This window comes from Lathamus discolor, chromosome 2, assembly GCF_037157495.1.
Source record: "Lathamus discolor isolate bLatDis1 chromosome 2, bLatDis1.hap1, whole genome shotgun sequence".
NCBI lineage: Eukaryota > Metazoa > Chordata > Aves > Psittaciformes > Psittacidae > Lathamus > Lathamus discolor.
Window position 1 is genome coordinate 39,345,121 of NC_088885.1, and position 19,339 is coordinate 39,364,459.

Sequence of the window (19,339 nt, forward strand, 5' to 3'; positions counted from 1 at the left end):
AAGCTGATACTATCAGAGACCCTGAGCAGCTCTGTATATTACAATTATTTTACACTGGTATTTACTGGAACATTTACTATATGAACATACTGGTGTAGTATAGTAAGATCAATAGGCAGGAGTTTAAACTTGCTGAATTAAGGTACCGAGAAGCTGAACTGCGCTATTAATGGTATAAACACAACAGATGCATTGAAGAGAAATAATATGCAGTAGCTGTTCACAGTATTGCATCTTACATAATATAGCAATGCTCTGAAAGATTCTCTTCTAACTTGGTTCAACAAAAAGATATAAAAACCTTTTAAAGTTGTCTTTACTATGTGCTGTCTTTGGTTAGCACAGTTTCAAGTTCCATGCCACAGTGTTAAAAAAATTCACAGTAATTCACCTCACACATGGCAAATTCAAGTCAAAAAAGCGGGAACAAAGGGTTGTGAACAGTGGCACAAATTCCAGCTGGCGGCCAGTCAATAGTGGTAACTGAAAGTTACTAGAAGTATCTTTGCAAAAAGAATTTTAAGTGAGTATTTAAGTCACTTTGAAGTCCCTTACTTTATCTCAGATGCGGTATTGTTAAACACGCAGTTACTGACTTCATTCTAAATGGTTTGTTTTCTTTAAACCCAAAGAGTGAATTAGGTGTCACATTTGTAAAGTATTAGAGAATATTCATGATTCTGCAAATAGTACAGACTTTACTTTTTGTAATAAACATACCTGTAAAAACAACTGACTAGGGAGCACGTTGTCAAAAGAAGGACTAAGGTAGACTGGTTCTACCATTCTTATGCCCAGCCCACTGAAAAACATGAAAAAAAAATCAACTACTCTGATTTATTATTTATAACAGTATTCAATTAAAATCATTATGCTTACAAATAGAAACTTGGAACAATAATCTCACAAAAGTGAAAACATATATAAATCAACTAAGAAAAATTACATCATTAAGTTGGGTAAACCAGAACAAAAAAGGTACTATGTTATAAATTGGAAATAGCTGTAAAAGCAAATTTTTATTTTTTGTACACAAGACAAACTGAGATCTAATCCAAGCCTTGATAATGTAAAGAAATGCATTAAACCAGACTGTGTTAATTTCAAGCCATAACTGCTTTTGGCTAGCCATGTATGCACTAGGGAACTGGCAAATGATTTCTCATTTAGGTCTTCCTCCATTTTCCTAGATTGGTCTGAGATTTCAGATTTCAATAACTAAAGAAATGCTATTTCAAAAACCTTACAGGAATATTGATTTGCCTGCAACACAAAGGTTTGAGCCTAGAAGCAACCTAGAAATTTTAAATATGGTTGAAGTTCTCACAGAGAGTTCATTAAGACAAAAAGAAAATGGCCAACAAGATATACAAGGAGAAAGCAAACTTTCAGACACCAGATTTTGTGTTACATGCTGCCACTCCCAGTCATCAAGTCAACAGGTACATCCTACCACTACTTCTACTATATTTGAGCTCTAATGTATCAGAAATTCTCTGACAGTGTAATTTCTATTATTTTTTTTTTTTTAACTAGACCATTTGTAGTTTGTCCTCAGGATGTGAAGTCTTGGTCATTAATTTAATGTCCATGCTCTTCTACCCTGCTTTTTATATGTATTTTAATATAGCATACCTTAGTATTTCAGATGACAAGAGAACAAACCGCATGCTTTGGCAACAAAAGAGAAAAGCAAGTAATCTTGAAATAGGCAACTACCTTGGCAAATGTTTGTTTGTTGGTTTGGTTTTTTTTAAGATCTCTGACCTTATGTTCTGTCCCCTGCTCCACCAAAGAAAGCCTTTACAAATATTTTTAGGAGATGAGAGAAAATGGCAAGGCTGCACTTCTCTTCCTTCCAAACAGGTTAACTGTTCTGTTGATACAGAACAATTTACTGAAATGCAATTTTTCCATAGTGAGAATGTTTGTCACTTCTGTTTGTTCTACATTATGGAAGTCATATCCTACATAAATTCTGAAAAGGCTCTTATTTCTCTTCTCCTGCCTCTCAAGTAAACTGGTATCTGGTACTACCCTGAAACTAAATGTTGAGTCTTCTAATACTTTAGCACATTTCAGTACTTTTGTAGTATTTTAATCAGAATTGCCACCACACTACTGCTTCCTTATTTGCGAAGTTACAGAAGACAGCAGGAGGCACAATTCTGTTATATCCCCAGAAACTAACACTTCCTAAAAATTACTGGAAATCCCAACATGTAACACAGGTCTCAGTGAAAGCCACCTTGTGTTTTATAAGTGGTACTGAGCATTTCAAAATGTCTTCCTATCTTCCTTCCCTTTGCAAATTTATAGGTGTAGATTGCAGTTACTATGGACTTACTTTAATGGGCCCTTTGAACTAAAGATTTCACTGCGACTCAGTTCGGAAATCCCATTTCCAAGGAAAACTTTGACTCCTTCAAATTCTTTGGCTCCTTTTTTACATTTCCCTTCAATATCTGAATACACAGAGACCAGATCTCCAGCTTTCAGAACTGCACAAAGAAATTTTGAAATTAATATTATACTTGACAAGACTGTAGTGACCAAATAATTCTGGTTTTTCAGTAGAATATTACTTCAACTCCTATACCATAGCAAACTTTAAACTTTCTTAATGTCTTCAAACAAAAAGACTAAGATTTGAAAGGGTACATGGTGAACAATGGCTACTAAATGACGAGAGCTATTGAGAGACACAAGGTTACAAATCAGACCATGTGTCTTGTTCTTAAAGAGACCAGACAAATCTTCAGAGGTTTTTTTATCACTGCATGGTCACCTACAAGTTCTAAGCACACTCTTCAGGATTCAGTCCTCTGTGTATGCTCCAAGCCTGCAAGCATCAAATACACTTACTGTACAAAGGCAGTAATATTAAATTTGTCGAATGATGTCTCAATAATCTAGGTACGACATAGCTATAGCTGCTTTTTCTGCAACTACTGTTCTGATACAAATGATTATATATTCTTGTTGAAATAATTTTTCTGGTGGTGCTCTCTTCGTTCTAAGGCAACTGCTGTTCTCAATAATCCTCTAAAAGAGTTTTACACCTGGAATTAAATCCTTCAGAACAGTAAAGTATGTAAATATACACCAAATTTTAACAGTTGCCTAGGGACTTTAACAAACTTTCTGAGCTAGAATAAAAATAGATGGAAAAGAAAGATGGGTTTAGGTGATTTTTTATAATAGTAAGCAAGCTCTATGCACTGACTGGCTGAAAAAAAAAAGCTTAAAAATAAAGGTCTCCACTGTCAGCAATAAATAATTTTTAAAAATTATATTTCTGACATGTCAGGCTAGCCAAAGCAACAAGAAGATATGACAAGTAAGACTAATGGCAGTTCAGTTTCCCAACAACTCTGAACTGTACAACAGCCTACAGTTATGGTCTGCTTAAACTTCACTGAACAAACCTTGCAGCAATTTAACTCTTCCATCAAGCATTTTTGCCAGTGATTTTTTGCAGTACTCAAACATAGAGGATTTTATTTCACTCTGACAATCGTGGTTTTGAAATGCATTAATATTGTGTATGGCTCTTAAGCTTTTTGTAGCTTGTATTGGTATTCTATAAACAGAAAGCTTAGAGTCTGATTAGTTAAATTAAATTCAAAGCCCTCTGATAATTAGTTTACCCTCATTTGGGTTTCAAGTTCAGTGATTAAGTATGTGTTCTTGCTGTACTCTTTTTTTTCCCTATTTAGACCATCTGTGCTTAATACGGCCTTATTATATTTGGTCTCAAGTATGTAGGATGTCCTTTTATTTTATTTTGCTATCTGCAATTCCCCTGAAGTGTTCCTAAAGTTTTATAGTATCCTTTATTTTCTTTGAATTGATGTTGCATGCATAATTACATGCAGCAATTATGATAAATCGCTAGTTGACTCAAACGGGGGATTTGAATATTTATGAGGTTGTCTAAATAAGCAGTTTCAACAACTGCCATGGCAATATACTTATTTCATTATCATTTCCTAGAATGAAAAACATCCCTGTTCAGTGAATCGGAATTAAGCACATGCTTAAAACTTCTTGAAGGTTTTTTGCTAATAGGGAATGAAGTTAAGTGGCTAGATAAATGGTTTCCTGACTCACTTTGTTTAATAATAAGAACCATGATGACTAGTAGATCTCATCACAATAGAATAATGAGGTGAATCATCCAAAATTATACTGATTTCACATAAAGTTAATTTGACCTTTAAATAAAAAAGAAATAAGCTGCTGAACACCAAGCATGCATATGTAGATTTTTTCTATTGGCCCATCAGGCACTGAAACGAAAATTTCCATTTCTTAAGAATCTGCCATTAAAATTGAAACTTTTTCTCATCAATAGACAATTTTTATTAGATCTCTCACACATAAACAATAGCAAATGAATTGCCAATGGATTTTTAAAAAAATCTATTTTTTTAGATCTGTAACTTAGAATCTGACAGGATCATGAAGGCAAGTGTCTTTGTGACTGAATAAAAAAAATAATATATCTGGAAGTAGTATCTATGAAATAATCAACATACATGAATTTATCATCCAGATGTATCTGTTGTGGCATTCCTTTTGTTCTTTTTTTCTTTTTTACAAGACCAGCAAGTGGCAAAATTCTGTGGGTTTATTCTACTGCACATTCACATTGAAAGTGTTTAGTATTACAAAACTCTCTTAAAAAGACGTGTTTTACTTTCAACATGCTCTTTAAAATTATTTTCAAATGAGAATAAGAAACTGAAATCCTTGACAACTAAAACTTCCGCTAGGAATTACATACGGAAAAAGCAACTGTGAATAGGAAGAAAAATGTCACTATTTATTGGAAACTGTCATCAAGCGGTGACATTTTTTCTGTCCCCTTTACAACTTAAATTGGTGTATTATAGAATTCTTACATCTTGAGGTAGATATGATTCCAGGGACATAAACATGTGCTCCTCGAAGTACTGCATATCCACACTGGGCTCCAACAATGACTTCAGATGCATGTCTTTTTAAATCTCGCCTAAAAATACAAAATGTAGTTCAGTTTAAATAAAATAATTAAAAAAAAAAAAAAAGAAAGAGAGAAAGCATACCTGAAAAAAAATACCCTGCAAGTGAAATCTAGTTCATAGATACTGGTTTTGTCACAGTATAATAGAAATAATAGTTAACTATCCCGTATTACATTGAAAAGAATTATTTTAGTCCCAGAGGAATCAAAGGAAGGAGCCAAGAAGGAAACCAATCCTCAAAATAAAACATATTCTGGCACATTCTGCCACTATTATGAACATGACACTAGAAAACAAATAATTTATACTGAGATGGAGAAATAATCCTCTATCCCTTCCTAGACCAGATGACTGTAAAGTGAATTAGCGAATTTTTTGTGTTTAACAACTGCTAAATGTTTCTATAGTAAATGTGTAGCCAGGTGCTAGGAACTACACCAGTAAGAACTGTGAACAAGATACTCACTCAAACTTATTAAAATATAAACGTATTAATATAAATAAAACAATGTTCAGAGAAAGATGCTACAAAAGAGAATTGACAAAGAACAAATAAAAGAATTAAATGCTATTTTAGAGCCTATAACATTTACAAACTGTTATGAATCTCTACCTAATCATGATATAAACAGAATCTTAAGCATGTTAGTCTTCATTACGAAAATGCTTTAAATAAAAGGCCCATCAATGAATTCAACTAAACAGTCAAGAAACTCCATAGGAGCAGACACAAACGCATCATGGGAAATACCCAAACATATCTTAAGAATAAAGAACAAATAATCACTGAGTAGGGGATAAAACTGATTGATGAATCCTTTCAGATTAATGATACAGTCTCCCTAAATTCTGCTCTGGACTTGATTCTTGTGGAAGAAAACCCTGGCTGTATGTAGCTATAGTTCATATTCCACTGCAAAAGCTTAGTTCTCCTGTCTGCCACCTAGCTGGCTTTCCAGATAGGATGTACTTGATGTTATATTTTCCATATAAAAGCTCTCATCAATAAGGAGAGAACTCTCTCTCTGTTTTCTTACATATTTTAAGACCTAAATCTCTCACCTGGTTAGGGTATGGACTGTCCACTAGGTCTTAATATGAACAAACTTGTGTTTCATCTATATGTAAAAACATGAAATCTGTAAGTGAAATATGAGTTATAACAAGCCAAAAGACTGGAAAATTTCAAACCTGGGTCCAATGACAGGAATTAATAAGATGTCCTGGAGTTTCGGGTGCTCAAGAACTGGAATACATAGTCCTTTAAATTGCTGTTTCATTAAAAAAACATAATTATTAAGCAACACTAAAAAAATCTAATACTTAATTAGACTGAAAACTACTTTTGCATTTGAATTTATAGCTGTAGCAGACAAAAAAAATGTCCCCAAAGTAATGAAACAGTTAAAGAGAGGCTGGGTAATAGCATGTAAGGAGACACTCCATGTTAAAAATACTGGTGTAAAAGACATTTAATATATTTAATAAACTGAGAAATAACAAGGCCACAACGGGACTCACTGAGAAATTACTTCAGGGAGTGGAACAGTGTTTTGACACTCATAACCCTATCACTTTCAAAAGATGATGTCTTCTCGCCTGAGCCTTCTAAAATATAAACTTAAAGCATACAAAACTATAAATTAATTTGTATCATATAAGTAAGTATTTTCTCTTAAGAAAACAATCCATGACCATACTCTTGTTAAAAACTGTTATGTGGCTTCCTTTTCTAATACAACATTTCAAAACAAAAAGTTTGTCAAAACCCAGTCTTAATTATGTTTTCAGAAAAGCATTTTCCCTTGAAGCAAAATACCATACTGCAATACCCATTTTCAGACTTCTACAATCAAGCTAAAATTAGTGTAACTCATTACCATTCCAGCCAGCAGAATACTGTCAACTGCCTCTGCAGCACAGAAATGTCTTGGCTCCTGTCATACAGTAACTCCCTGTACTCCCACTAATATTAATAATTTACTTAAAGAAGAACTGGATCTGTTTAGACAGAGTGAAGATACAGGATACAGTTTCAAAGTAACCTACTTCTTAAGCATAATGCCTTACATATTATCAGATAAAAAAAAAAAACGTTTAAGGTAAGTAAAAGTCCAGGAAATCATATAAAGATTAAAAACAGGTTAAAAGCCAGAAAATACAGCTGCAAGGCATCACTCTGGCTTCAGTTTCTAAAACATGCAGATTTTCTCATTTTCCTGAACATTTTGTGCGATTAGACATAAAGCCATTCTCCTTTAATCTTAAAGTGTTCTAAACATGCTGAACACTGCATACTGAACTACAGTTTCTATCTCTTTGTACCATCTTATCTAAACTTATAATGCCTTTACAGTATTTAATACAGTAGTACCCCAATCCTACCTAAGGTTTGGATCTGCCATATGAAAAAGATTTGGTTGTCTTTTCCCTCTGTTATTGCTTTTCTTGAATGTATTAGATGATACTTCACAACAATAAATTTACATTTAATCCTGACAGGAAGTCAATATGATTGCATAATGTTAATACTAGTGGACAAGTATTAAGTTATAGTTTCCAATAATGAAAAGCTCTCAGAATCAGGCAAAAGATGAAATACCCTCTTATTTTTGCTGTAACAAAGAAATTGCACAAACCTTCTGGATCTCTTCAAACAGCAATTTTTTCACATGTTTCACTGAGGCCAAGTGGGTATTAACTCTAACAGCTGAGAAAGCTGGTGGATGAGACAGATGACTTAAGAGAGATTGGTATTTACTCTCTGCCTCCTGTGTACCTAAAGCAGTAATAAGCTGAAAGTGAAAGAAGAGGTTTTATATTAAAGAGATTCAAACAGCAGCCTCTTGCTCAGTGCAAAAGAAAAAAGAAAACAACCCAACAACTGAATGCACATCCTGCAGAAATGGAGAAATATGGTTGTCTGGTATGCAATAGTGAGGAATGTCTATGTCTAGAGACTTGATTCCAAAAACCTCATAAACTTCTTGAGAAGGACTTGCTGGAAAAACAGTAGCATTAGAAGATCATTGTAAACAGGCTGCAGCAAGTACCGAAAGTAACTGCCAGAGAGCTCAGTGATACTGTAGTCGTAACAAAATGGAAGAGTATATTCAAAACTATGAATTAATAACTCTTACCCCAATATATAAAACTGTCATTTATGCGTTCTGACATTAGGAATTCATAGACTGCCTATAGTATTTTTGGCTCTACACTACAGAAACAGAGTATTTCCTGTCAACATTATGTGATTAACAAGTGGTTAATTTTCTGTGATATTTCTTCAGTGGGGTCCAAACCTGAAGTCTCAGATTTATGCTAAACTGAATTTAAATATTTTTATATTACTTTGAGCCAACAGGCATAAAGAATAATTCTGTATTTTAAAGAGAACTGTATATAAAAATCTGTGTCTAATGTGGAGATGATACTTTTTTATTGCATTGAAGTCACACAACATATTAAATCAAAGGAATATTAACAGTGCTCAATTAGTGAATATGTATTAATGTAATACCTATTTCACATACCTCGTTGTTTCTGAACACTTTGGTGAGATACTCTTCAACTTCACGTTGGAAAAAGATTTTGGGGAAAAAAGACATCTTCCTTCTGTTTTTAAAATCTGCTGGTAAAAAAATGAAATAGGCAAACTATGTGCTTACCAGTTTTTATCATATTCTATAGTTTTATAAGTGTAACATAAAATTACAAACTAAGCTGCAGTTTCTGATACTTGTGGTTTAATAATGCAATTTTACTGTTCTCAAAAATCCAAATACCACTCAGGATAGGACCGTAACACTACTGTTAACTGCATTTCAGAATACGTTCATTAACATGTTTAGCACTTGCAATCACCTTATAATGAGGCTACTGGTTTCCTCACTGTCACACCTTTCCCAGCCATACCTTCCCAGACTACTCTATCAGTGTTTAAAATGTGAAGAAAGCGCCACAACCTCCAAATCCTGTCCTGCTAAATCTCCCCTTGATATCCTTATCCTTGGGGAGAACTTGCTGTTTAGTCCTAGAATTCACAAAGGCTCCTCACAGAATTTAGCTCTGACTCAGAATTCTAAGTCACTTCTTTGAAATTCTTATTCTATTACATCGTCATATCTGTTCATTTTTACAGATAATATTCTAATTTTTCACTGTCAGATTACTTTTTCTCAAGCTTAACTTCACAGATTTCCTCCATAGTCAAAATTATCCAAACCTCATAATAAGGGAACTGTGGACAATTATTTTTTATTCCATACATACTAAAAAAAAAAAAAAAAAGAAGTTTTCTTTTGAGTCTGTGTTTAATTCACAGTAGGAATAGTGAAGCATTAATGCAACAGAAGCTCTGCTCATCCTTACTGAAAACTTTTAAGCTGTCTGGTGAAAGATTACATGGTTAAAAGGCACAGGAAATTTCCAGATGTTGTTTTAATTCCTTCCGCAAAGCTCAGCTATAAAGTCCCTATGGTAGTTCAGCCCTGATGCAGGTTTTATTCTAATTATTCTCTGTAGGTAATAAAATAGTTATAAGAGTTGTATCTGCCCACCCCTCTATTGCCTGTATATTGAAAAACTATACATACTTCAGTCTGAAATAAGATTTCCTAAAAAAAAATAGTAGTTTGTTCACACCAACGTAAGTGGAGGGAAAGTGAGAACACCCCCTGTCACTGAGGTTTACTATATCCGTAAGAAGGATAAACCAGAAACACTGGTATTCATTCTATTTGAATACGAGGCTCTCTGTCACTTTCATCATACAACTCCCCGCCCCCCAATTTTTTTTGATATTTCAGATCCTGTTGAAGTTTTAATGCTAGAAGAATCACAGAATCACAGAATCACAGAATCCCAAGGGTTGGAAGGGACCTAAAAAGATCATCTAGTCCAACCCCCCTGCAAGAGCAGGGTAACCTACAGTACATCACACAGGAACTTGTCCAGGCGGGCCTTGAATATCTCCAGTGTAGGAGACTCCACAACCCCCCTGGGCAACCTGTTCCAGTGCTCTGTCACTCTTACAGTAAAGAAGTTCTTCCTGATGTTAACGTGGAACTTCCTATGTTCCAGTTTACACCCATTGCCCCTTGTCCTATCACTGGATATCACTGAAAAAAGCCTAGCTCCATCATCCTGACACCCACCCTTTACATATTTGTAAACATTGATGAGGTCACCCCTCAGTCTCCTCTTCTCCAAGCTAAAGAGACCCAGCTCCCTCAGCCTCTCCTCATAAGGGAGATGTTCCACTCCCTTAATCATCTTTGTGGCTCTGCGCTGGACTCCTTCAAGCAATTCCCTGTCCTTCTTGAACAGAGGGGCCCAGAACTGGATGCAATATTCCAGATGCGGCCTCACCAAGGCTGAGTAGAGGGGGAGGAGAACCTCTCTTGACCTACTAACCACTCCCTTTCTAATGCACCCTAAGATGCCATTTGTGTTATCTTTTTATCTTTAGACTTAACTTTTGAGCTCAAACAAAGGCAACTTTCAGTTTTATGGGTAGAAGTTTCAAGCTTGATTCCCAAGATCAGCAGCCTTTGAAAGAAAGAAACTGTAATGGAATGAATGGTGAACCCTAACAGTGACTTCGGTACTAACATTATGATGGTACATTTTTAGGAAATTAAATAGGTATTTTATGATGACCACAGAATCCCACAAAATGATTGAGATGATCTCACAATTACTTCACGGAAAACCAACCTGACAGTTTGTTGGCAACAGGACTTGTTTCTCCCTAATTTTAAAATGTCACAGAGTGCCACCATGAAACATGAGCCAGCAGGTGGTCAGAAAAAAAAAAGTTCTTGGTCAAAACCACTATCTACAAAGGACAGAACTGCAATGAAGTTCTCTAAATGTGTTATAAAAGGGCAGCTAGCACCATGATACAAATTAACAAGACAACTATGTCAACAAATAATGCAGAATCTCTATCACTTGAAATTTCGTACCAAAACAGAAAAGCTATAATGCGTTAGAAACTACTATCCTTCTAAACCTGAAATTTAATGAGGGCCAACAGAAAAACAAGAATAAAACCAAGGAGATTTCATTTCTCCCTGTATAGATGGGGTAGACATCACACATAAGCATGATCTTTTAACCATAGTTAATGAACACTTCCGAAGAAAAGCTGGTGACTGAGTCTATCTAATACCTCTTCAAATACAAGAGCTGGACTTCAAACAGAACTAGCAGGAAGCAGCTTCAAAACCTGCACCACCTTGTTGTTGTTTTTTTCAGACCTGCTGTGCTGTACACCCTGCCCCAGGAAAGGCTTTTGACAGACTTCAGAAGACAGCCCTTGAAGGAACATCACTCCCTGTTCACCATCTCTGTACAGATTCTCCTGTGCCCCTGTTGCGAGCTGCTGCGGCGGACGCGATGCCAGACCAGGACTTTGATCTAACCACATGCATAGCACTGCAAGCTGTCAAACGCAGCCAGCACGCAGCTAGACGGAGCAAGATTTGACTTTCAAACTTCCTCCTTTCCCCACCTCTTCCCACACGAGGAAAAAGTTGGTTCGTTGCTGTGGGAAACGGACCTGGGGGCTCTTTCCCTTCATTCCCCATCCGCCCCGTTTCCGAAAACACCTCGGGGAGGGGTTGGAGGGAGGTAGTGCGCGGCACCCCAACCGAGCCTGCGCCGGGAAGCGGCGCAGCTCAGCAGGACGTTCCTTCACCGCCCCGCTCAGCCCCTGCGGGCTCTGAGGGACTCACAGACCCGGCCCCTCGCCCGGACGCTAAGAGAAAAACGGAGCACGCTTGTGTTCGCGTCCGGCCGCGTCCCGCCCTCCAGCGGCGACGCGCTGACCCCTAACACACCACCACCAGTCCCGCACCTACCGCCGCACACCGCGCCGAGCCCGCCTCCTCCGGAGCAGCGGCAGGAAGTTCCGCCTCTGCCGCTGCACGGTTTGCTCGAAGGCCGGGAGGGTGTTGGTGGCTTGGCTGTTACTATGGCCCCAGGCATGCCTCAGAGGGGCGGGGGTACTCTAGTGCACGGGGCCGACCGCGCCTGCCTGATCCCTGGGCGGGGTAAGCAGCGCCCTCAAAGCTGCTGCCGCCGGAGGAGTCTGCCCTGCGGGCAGAGCCAGCTTTGCCTCGGCGGCGGGAGGTGGGCCGTTGCAATGTCTTCCTCCCTCTCTGGGGTATCGAGCTGTGCGTTCAGCTGCCCGCACCGCAGGCGGCAGGTACCCGCGGCGGAGCGGCGTGTTGCCTCCTTGTGGGGCGGCAGCGAGCTTGCGACGCTGCAGTAGTTCGGGTTACAAGTTCAGTGTACAGCTTTGGTTCATAAGGAAACTCTTGACAAAGCGTTCCTGACGGAGTTTTTGGGTTTGTTTAATTTGGGGGGTTTGTTTTCGCTTTTGGTTTCTTGTGTCCTGGTTTTGGCTGGAATAGAGTTAATTTTCTCCCTAAGAGCTGGTGCAGTGTTGTGTTTTGGCTTCAGTCTGAGAACAGTGCAGATAACACACCGATGTAGCTAGGTAGCGCTTACCCTAATCACGGACATTCAGTTCTTCATGCTCTGTCAGTGAGGAGGGGCACAAGAAACTGGCAGGAAGCAGAGACAGGACACCTGACCCAAATTAGTCAAAGGGGTATTCCCTACGGTGCCCAGTACATAAACGGGGAATTCACCCGAAAAGCCAGATTGCTGCTCAGGTCAGGCTGGGGGTCGGTCGATGGCTGATGAGCAATTGTGTTGTGCATCATTTGTGTTTATTGTTGGTTTGTGTTTTCTTTTGATTTTATATTCTCTCCCCTTGTTGTTTCCCTTATTATTACTAATAGTATTATATTGTACTTTAGTTATTAACTGTTCTTATCTCAACCCCTGATGTTTACATTCTTTCGATTTTCCTCCCCATCCTGCCCGGGGACGGTAAGAAAAAGGGGAGAAGAGTGTGAGCGGACGGCTGCGTGTTGCCGAGTTACCGGCTGGGCTTTAAACCACGACATGCTGATTTTGTTGTTTTGGGGGTTTTGTTGGTGGCCCCCGCCCCCAGCGTGAGCAAGCTTAAACGTTCCTGCGTGTACTAAAACAGCCTATTTCCACCCCTTCGGTGTGTTAAGTGCTCCACCACAGCACTGAAAAACACACCGCAATTTTTAAATGCTTTGCAGGAAAGAACGAATGCCTTGAAAACCACAGGTCCTTCCCAGCCGCAACGAAGACCGCCCCTACCTGGGCGGAGAACGCGGAGCCGCTTCTACCCGGACGGGGGACAAGCATAACCCGCAACACCCTTCCCTGGCGGACAAGTCCTAATTCCCCTGCCTCACCACCAGGCCGGGGGAAAGCCCCGGCCCTTCCATACTACCCCAACGCCGCCGCAGCACACACCCCTACCCCACTATCGCTGAAGCCCCACGTCGTGGGCGTACGTGATGACGCACAAGGTGACGCAATGCTACAGCCGTGTAGGCATTAGGGCGGCCCCTTGCGCCGTGAGGCCGTTGGCCGAGGCGGGGCGGTGCCGCTGTATGCCCGGCCCCTCTGCCCCCCTCCCGGCAGCTGCCCTGGGGTCGCTGTGGGCTGCGTCCGCCCGAAGGGAGTCTACGACAGCTGCTTGGCTGAGCCTGGGGGCTCAGGGGGAAGCTGAGGCCAGGCATGGGCCTGATCTTCGCCAAGCTGTGGAGTCTCTTCGGTAGCCAAGGTGGGCGCGGGGGTCCGAGCTAGCCACGGGGAGGTGAGGCGGCCAGCGCGCCGCTGTGGGGGGGGTGAGAGGCGCCCGTGGGGCTGAGAGGGCCTCGGGAGTTGGGGGCCTGCTCTGGCCTCCGCGTTTACGCTGAAGACGTGCCCGAACAAAAGTTGGGCTTCTCTTTGTGAGGCGCCGTGAGCGCCGGTTCCGCGGTGCCTAATGCTCGGAGTCGCTTTGTTTCTCTCTTTGAGGAGGTGCCCTCCTCTCCGACTTCCTCTCTGGGGGCTTCTAGTACTTCGTTTAGCCCGGGCAGCCCTTGAGGCGGTGTGCTCCTGAGTTCGCAGTGGTGAATGCTGCCTCTCAGGCATGTTTTTGTCATCGTTGCAGCGTCTGAAGCTTTGATGTACGATGAAGGTCTTGTGTTTGCAGACCCTCCGTTTTGAAGTCAGGGTATACTGTTAAGATCATGCTAGTTTTATCTTTAGTATCAAAAAAAATAGCAAAAGCAAAATAAAACCCCGCGCCAGACTTGTGTTGGGGCCTTTGCGATAAAGATCTGTTTGTGTTTTGGCAAAGGTGCTAGTTAAACATGGTTACTGACCCATGAAAATCGCTTCTGAAGCCAAGAATAAAGAGGTCGTAAGGGGATAGATTTCCGTTCTGTCCCACCTAGTGCACCCAGCCCCGCAGTAGTGGCTCATACTCTAATCCAGAGTTCAAAACTTGTGGCTGCCACCACCCTTAGCTACGATAGTTATTATCAAAATCCAAGATTGTTTTATCTGTTGTTTATTTTAATGATTCTTGTTTACCTAGCCTTCCTTGGTTAGAAAATTAAATAGTCAAGGAGTTTATTGTTTGTATCGTTTTTCATTGAGGCCCGGAGTTTGAAGGAGGCAAACTGCTGTTAATGTTATTGCTCTCTCATCAGGTTTCCAAGTGCACGCCTTACTCCCACCTTAAAGTTACTCAAAATGTGGTTACGGTTTTTTGTGCTTCACTTTGTTGCCAGTACAATTTTACAAGTTTTGGGAAGCAGGTACACCTGGTGACTCTTTAATATTTGTCATTGTACATGGACATAACTCATTCTAATTCTATAAATACAAGAGCAAAACCTCAGTGTGTGTGCATGTTAACAGCTGTGTATCAAACAATCTTTTCATGAGATGGGAGTGGGAGGGAGATCCAGACCAGTTGTCTTTCCCGCACATGTAACATCCAAGCACATCATTCCTGAAGGCTTCTGAGAGAGTTTTCTGAGTTTGTTGCTGTTGTTGATTTGAAGAGTCTTACTTTTCTTAATTGGAAAGCCCATTTGGTAAGATTTGAGGTTTCCCCTATTCTCCAGAAAAAGTATTGTCCTGGGTTTTGTCAAATACCACAATCTAAAACTTCTTCTGTGAAGGACTAAGAAGAGACGTCTATAAGCAGGAAAGTGATCAGGAGATAACTTCTGGTGGCTTTTTAATGTTGGTACCTTATGATGTCACTGTTTACCTTCAGGAAGGAAGTAAGAGGAGAAGTTTCACGTTTAGTTTTTGTTAGATTAGGTTGATTTTGTTTCCTTAGTGGAAAATGTATCGTCTTTGTTACTGTATATTAATTCCTGAAAGGAAAATTAATTTTCACAGATTTAAACCATTAATGAAATTAGTATCACAGTTAAGATATTAAGATGAGACAGTACCATGAAATACTTACCATCTGGCTTTTTTCCCAGTAAGAAGCTTCTGAGGTGTATTGTGATCGTCTTCTCTTCAATTTGGTTTGTTGGTTTTTTCCTTGCCCTCTCTTCTTGTGGTGACCGTAGAGAGGAAAGCTTGTTTTCATGGCTAAAATTGAAATTCCATCCTAGAAAATTTAACCTTAAATTTTTGAGCCATGTAGCAGGAAATTCTCTAATTACCTATTTTCCTCTAAATAATAGTATTAGTAATAATAAAGGATAGTAATTACTGAGTTGGATTTGCTTGCTCTTCTAGTTATATCAAATCCAGACAATTTCTTGGAGCACTCATAGGCTGTCCCATAAAACTGCTTGTTGGGCAGACTAGTTCAGTAGCTCACACAATGATTTTGACTATATAGAGGGAGTATTTCAAAGCTGCAAACAGACCCTGATATGTGCGGAGCATAGCACGAGTTCGTTGTGGCTAATGTAGGTTATGCTGATAGTCTGAAGCATTTGATACTGGCAAAATGAAAGGTTAAACAAAGCAAAGATTTACAAAGTGCCATCTGCCTTCCATCAAGTAGAGCATGGGGGAGGAGATGTGCCAAAGTGCTAGAAAATACAGAACAGGAAATCCTTGGCATTTCACTCAAGTATTAATTGCTTTGCTTTGCGTAAATGTGAGTAATACCTGAGCTGAAAATGCTAAATCTGGAAGGTACTTGATAGGAATGTCTGGACAAAGTTAAAGAAGTATCTACTGGTGAGCCAAAACTGTTAACTCACAGGGAGAAGTGTTGGTAGCTTTCTGAAAAATGCACATCTTGAGATAACTAACATCTTAAAATAGGCCCTGTTTCTGTGCCTTTAAAGTTCAGTGCAGTTAGAGTAAATGTGTGATGTACAGAAAATTGTGTTCAGAGTGCCTTCAGCCTTGCAGAAAAACCTTTTAATGAAAGTAACTTAGATCCTACTAAAGCACTGAATGTAATTTTATTAATTTGCACGATTGTTAACTACTCTTGCAGTTTGATTCTCTTACCATCCTTTCCAATGGTAAGGACAAAGTACTGGAAAAGGGAGGTCAAGAAACTTGACCTAGTCTGTTTCTGAAGACATTCCCTGTTGTCTGCTGACTGATATTATCTATTGACTTCTTCCAGCATTTGTATTCAATTGTTTTAGCCCTATGGCTTGGGTAGCATCTGCGTGTTTCTTCCGGGGGTTCAGTCTGCCTGTTGTTCTGTTTCAGCTCTTTGTACATGCAGCAGAAATTTTTGCAGTTGTTTCGGCCCATTTTGATTATGGTTAGCTGATTTTGGCAAACCCAGACTGGCTTATGGCAGAAAATGGAATGGTTAAAATAGCACGTGGGTTTGAGCTGTAACAGTATTGTTTAAGCCGCTGAACCCAGAACAAGCAGGAACTTTTAGAAGGGGAAATCCTTTAGCTCTTTCTTCTGCTCCCCTGGAAGAGTGCACTGCTTTTCTGTTGCAGTCTACCATGTACTCTCCAGAACTAATGTGTGGGATTATGGAACAAGAAAAGCTTCAGTGCAGAACAGTTTAAGGAAATTGGGTGATGCCTCTGATCTGTGAGTCAATGACTAATGAAAAAGAGGAAGGCTAACAAGCCCTACCCTGAGCACAGTCCATCAGGGAATATCTATTTAGTTCTGTGGATTTTGTTTCTGTGGTGCTGGTGGTAGTGGTCAGAATTCTTCTAGGGCTTTACTTAATTTTCTTGGTTTCTGTTCTCTGTGCTTTTTCCATGCACAGATTAAAGTCTGGGAGAAGGAGGACAGTAAGCATTTCCATGTCTTTCAACTCTCTCAATATACATTGTCTCTTTAATCAAGTAATTATTGAGCAGTGCAAACTGAAATAGAGGTACTTTATTTATAAGAGAAATAGTTGGCTTAAAAATAGACTTTTGCCTTTTTTCTAGGTGACTTGCTGATGGCATCCTAACTCTTTATTTTTGAAACTGACAAAAAAATTGCCCAGTGGTTTGGTTTTGGTTTTTGGTTTTTTTTTTTGTTTTGTTTTTTTATTTAAAATACTGTGCAGCTATTTAAAGTCTAGTTATAAGTTCAGATTGAAATTACACTTATTTTTAAATAACTTGTAAAAGTATGTTTAAAAAGGACTTAAAAAATTACTTCCTTAAGTTATGATTCAGTACTCAATGGCACAGCTTTCTAAGCAACGTGTAGTAATACAAATAAATGGTAGAGTAACTAACTTACTGCCTGTGTTAACACATAGCTGAATAAAGCTTATTTGAGTTATCATTCTATCAATACTGTTAAGATTTCTCTTAATGTTCTTAATAAAACCATAAGGTAAAACCTGAAGTAAATGTCTGCAACCTTGATAAAGGCAACTCTGACAGTTGTAAAAACCTTATTCCTTTCTATTTGTGTGTGTTTGTGTCACTGATAGGGTTCTTAAAGAAGTTCTCGAGTCTTTTTAAATTTTTTTATGTTAGCTGTTCACAGTCTTTTAGGTCCTCTGAATAAATGCTATGGGTGTTAAAAAAAGTGCTGTAAGAAAAATAATGGTAAGCTCCAAGTCCGGGAGGTTGAACTTCTGTAACTCCACAGTTTACTTAATTTAGGCTTGCTGACAGTTACCAGTATGTTCCATCAGGGTAGCAGAGACCATTATTTAGAAAACCAAATGGATTTTGGTTCCAGTGACTACTAAGCACTATTGATAGTTTCTCTACTTTCTTGTACTCAAGTCTGAAAATGCAAGACATATTTCAGTAATTTTTGTCTTTAAAAGAAGACTCTGAGGTAGCTTGTAGTTTGCAGAGTGAATCCCTGTATGGAAATGTCTTTGAACTTAAGTAAAATGCTATTGCTCCTGCCTCCTCTTTAGCAAACTTCTATCTGCGATGTGTCTTCAGCCCTGAAGCCTCCAAGATTGTTGTTCTTTGGAACTATATGTGGAGTTTCACAGCCTGAAAACCCTTTCCAGTATTCAAATATGTTGGAAGAGCCTTGCTTGTCTTTAATTTGGATTTTTATTTTTAATTTTTGCAAATTAGAGGAAAGGGCAAAATTGTGAGAATTGGATCTTCAGTTTTGGGTCCTTTTACCCCAGAGAAATATAGACAAGTGAAGAAAAGAGCCTGTTATGTCTTCCTTCTAATATCTGCAAGATCGTCTTTCCTGCCCTATTATTTTGTAATACTAGGCTGCCAGGATTTTTCTTTTAAAATACTATTTTTTTTTTAATTTGTTTTTAACAGTCTGCCAGGAATGGTTGATACAACAGAATTCTTTGGATTCTTTTAAACAGTAGTCTAATACTGTCTTTTTTCCACCTGCGTATGCCTACTTTTTCTACTTATTTTTTTCCCCTCTTTCTACCTGATATATAAAGACTCTGCTCTTCTGCTCTGGCAACTCTATTACGGATTTTCTTCTTCCTTTGCCAAGAACATGGTGGACTGGGAAGATATTCATGAATACAACCCAAACTGAGTTTGAATACCAGCCAATGAAAGGGAGAAGCTTGGGTTAGTCTGTAAGTACAGAAAACAAATACGAGCAAAAATCATTGCCTATGGTTTACTCCATAATTGTCCTTTCGCTTTAATGTAGCATCTATTTTCTACTAATTGTTCTTGTAAAAAAGTACTTGTCTTGCTAAAATTTTGTTCTTAGTTTATCAGTTTTTAAGTTCACGTGTTTTTCCTCTAATGCACATATACAAGTAAAAATTCTGTAATCTAACCAAACTAGACAGAAATTCAGCTTTTGAATAGGTTTGTAAGTGAAGAGGTTTCCATTACCATAGATGACGGTTCTGAAAGCAACTGCCATTAATTAAAGGTGGAAACTGCTATTTGTATGAGATACCAGTGCTTTCATCTAATTATTTCAATCCCCAAATCAACATTAATTAACACTTGTTTGACTGTTTCTTGTTTGTGCGTATTCAGTTGCTGTATAAAATACTACCTGACTATGGAGTAACA

The 19,339-nt window shown here is 38.8% G+C and overlaps 2 protein-coding genes across 9 annotated transcripts in view; one reads left to right on the forward strand and one right to left on the reverse strand.

Annotated features, from left to right (window-relative positions):
• The window catches only part of NSUN6 (NOP2/Sun RNA methyltransferase 6), a 24,233-nt gene extending 12,279 nt beyond the window's left edge, over positions 1-11,954 (reverse strand). The window contains exons 1-7 of one of the 3 annotated variants that reach the window (XM_065666526.1): positions 11,876-11,954; positions 8,543-8,637; positions 7,649-7,804; positions 6,201-6,280; positions 4,908-5,017; positions 2,348-2,501; positions 721-802 (exon numbers count right to left, since the gene is read on the reverse strand). In XM_065666526.1, the coding sequence (XP_065522598.1) occupies positions 721-802; positions 2,348-2,501; positions 4,908-5,017; positions 6,201-6,280; positions 7,649-7,804; positions 8,543-8,617 (657 nt within the window). In that variant the 5' untranslated portion in view covers positions 8,618-8,637; positions 11,876-11,954. The other 2 variants (XM_065666525.1, XM_065666527.1) reach the window with 2 other exon arrangements.
• ARL5B (ADP ribosylation factor like GTPase 5B) overlaps positions 11,871-19,339 on the forward strand; it is a 20,231-nt gene continuing 12,762 nt past the window's right edge. The window contains exons 1-2 of one of the 6 annotated variants that reach the window (XM_065666531.1): positions 12,107-12,146; positions 18,742-18,885. Coding sequence is in view for 2 of the 6 variants with exons in the window: in XM_065666528.1 (XP_065522600.1) it covers positions 11,989-12,067 (79 nt within the window). In the remaining 4 variants the exon portion in view is untranslated. Of the gene's footprint in view, positions 12,068-12,106; positions 12,147-13,414; positions 13,690-18,741; positions 18,886-19,339 lie in introns of those variants that run through there. The other 5 variants (XM_065666530.1, XM_065666533.1, XM_065666528.1 and 2 more) reach the window with 5 other exon arrangements.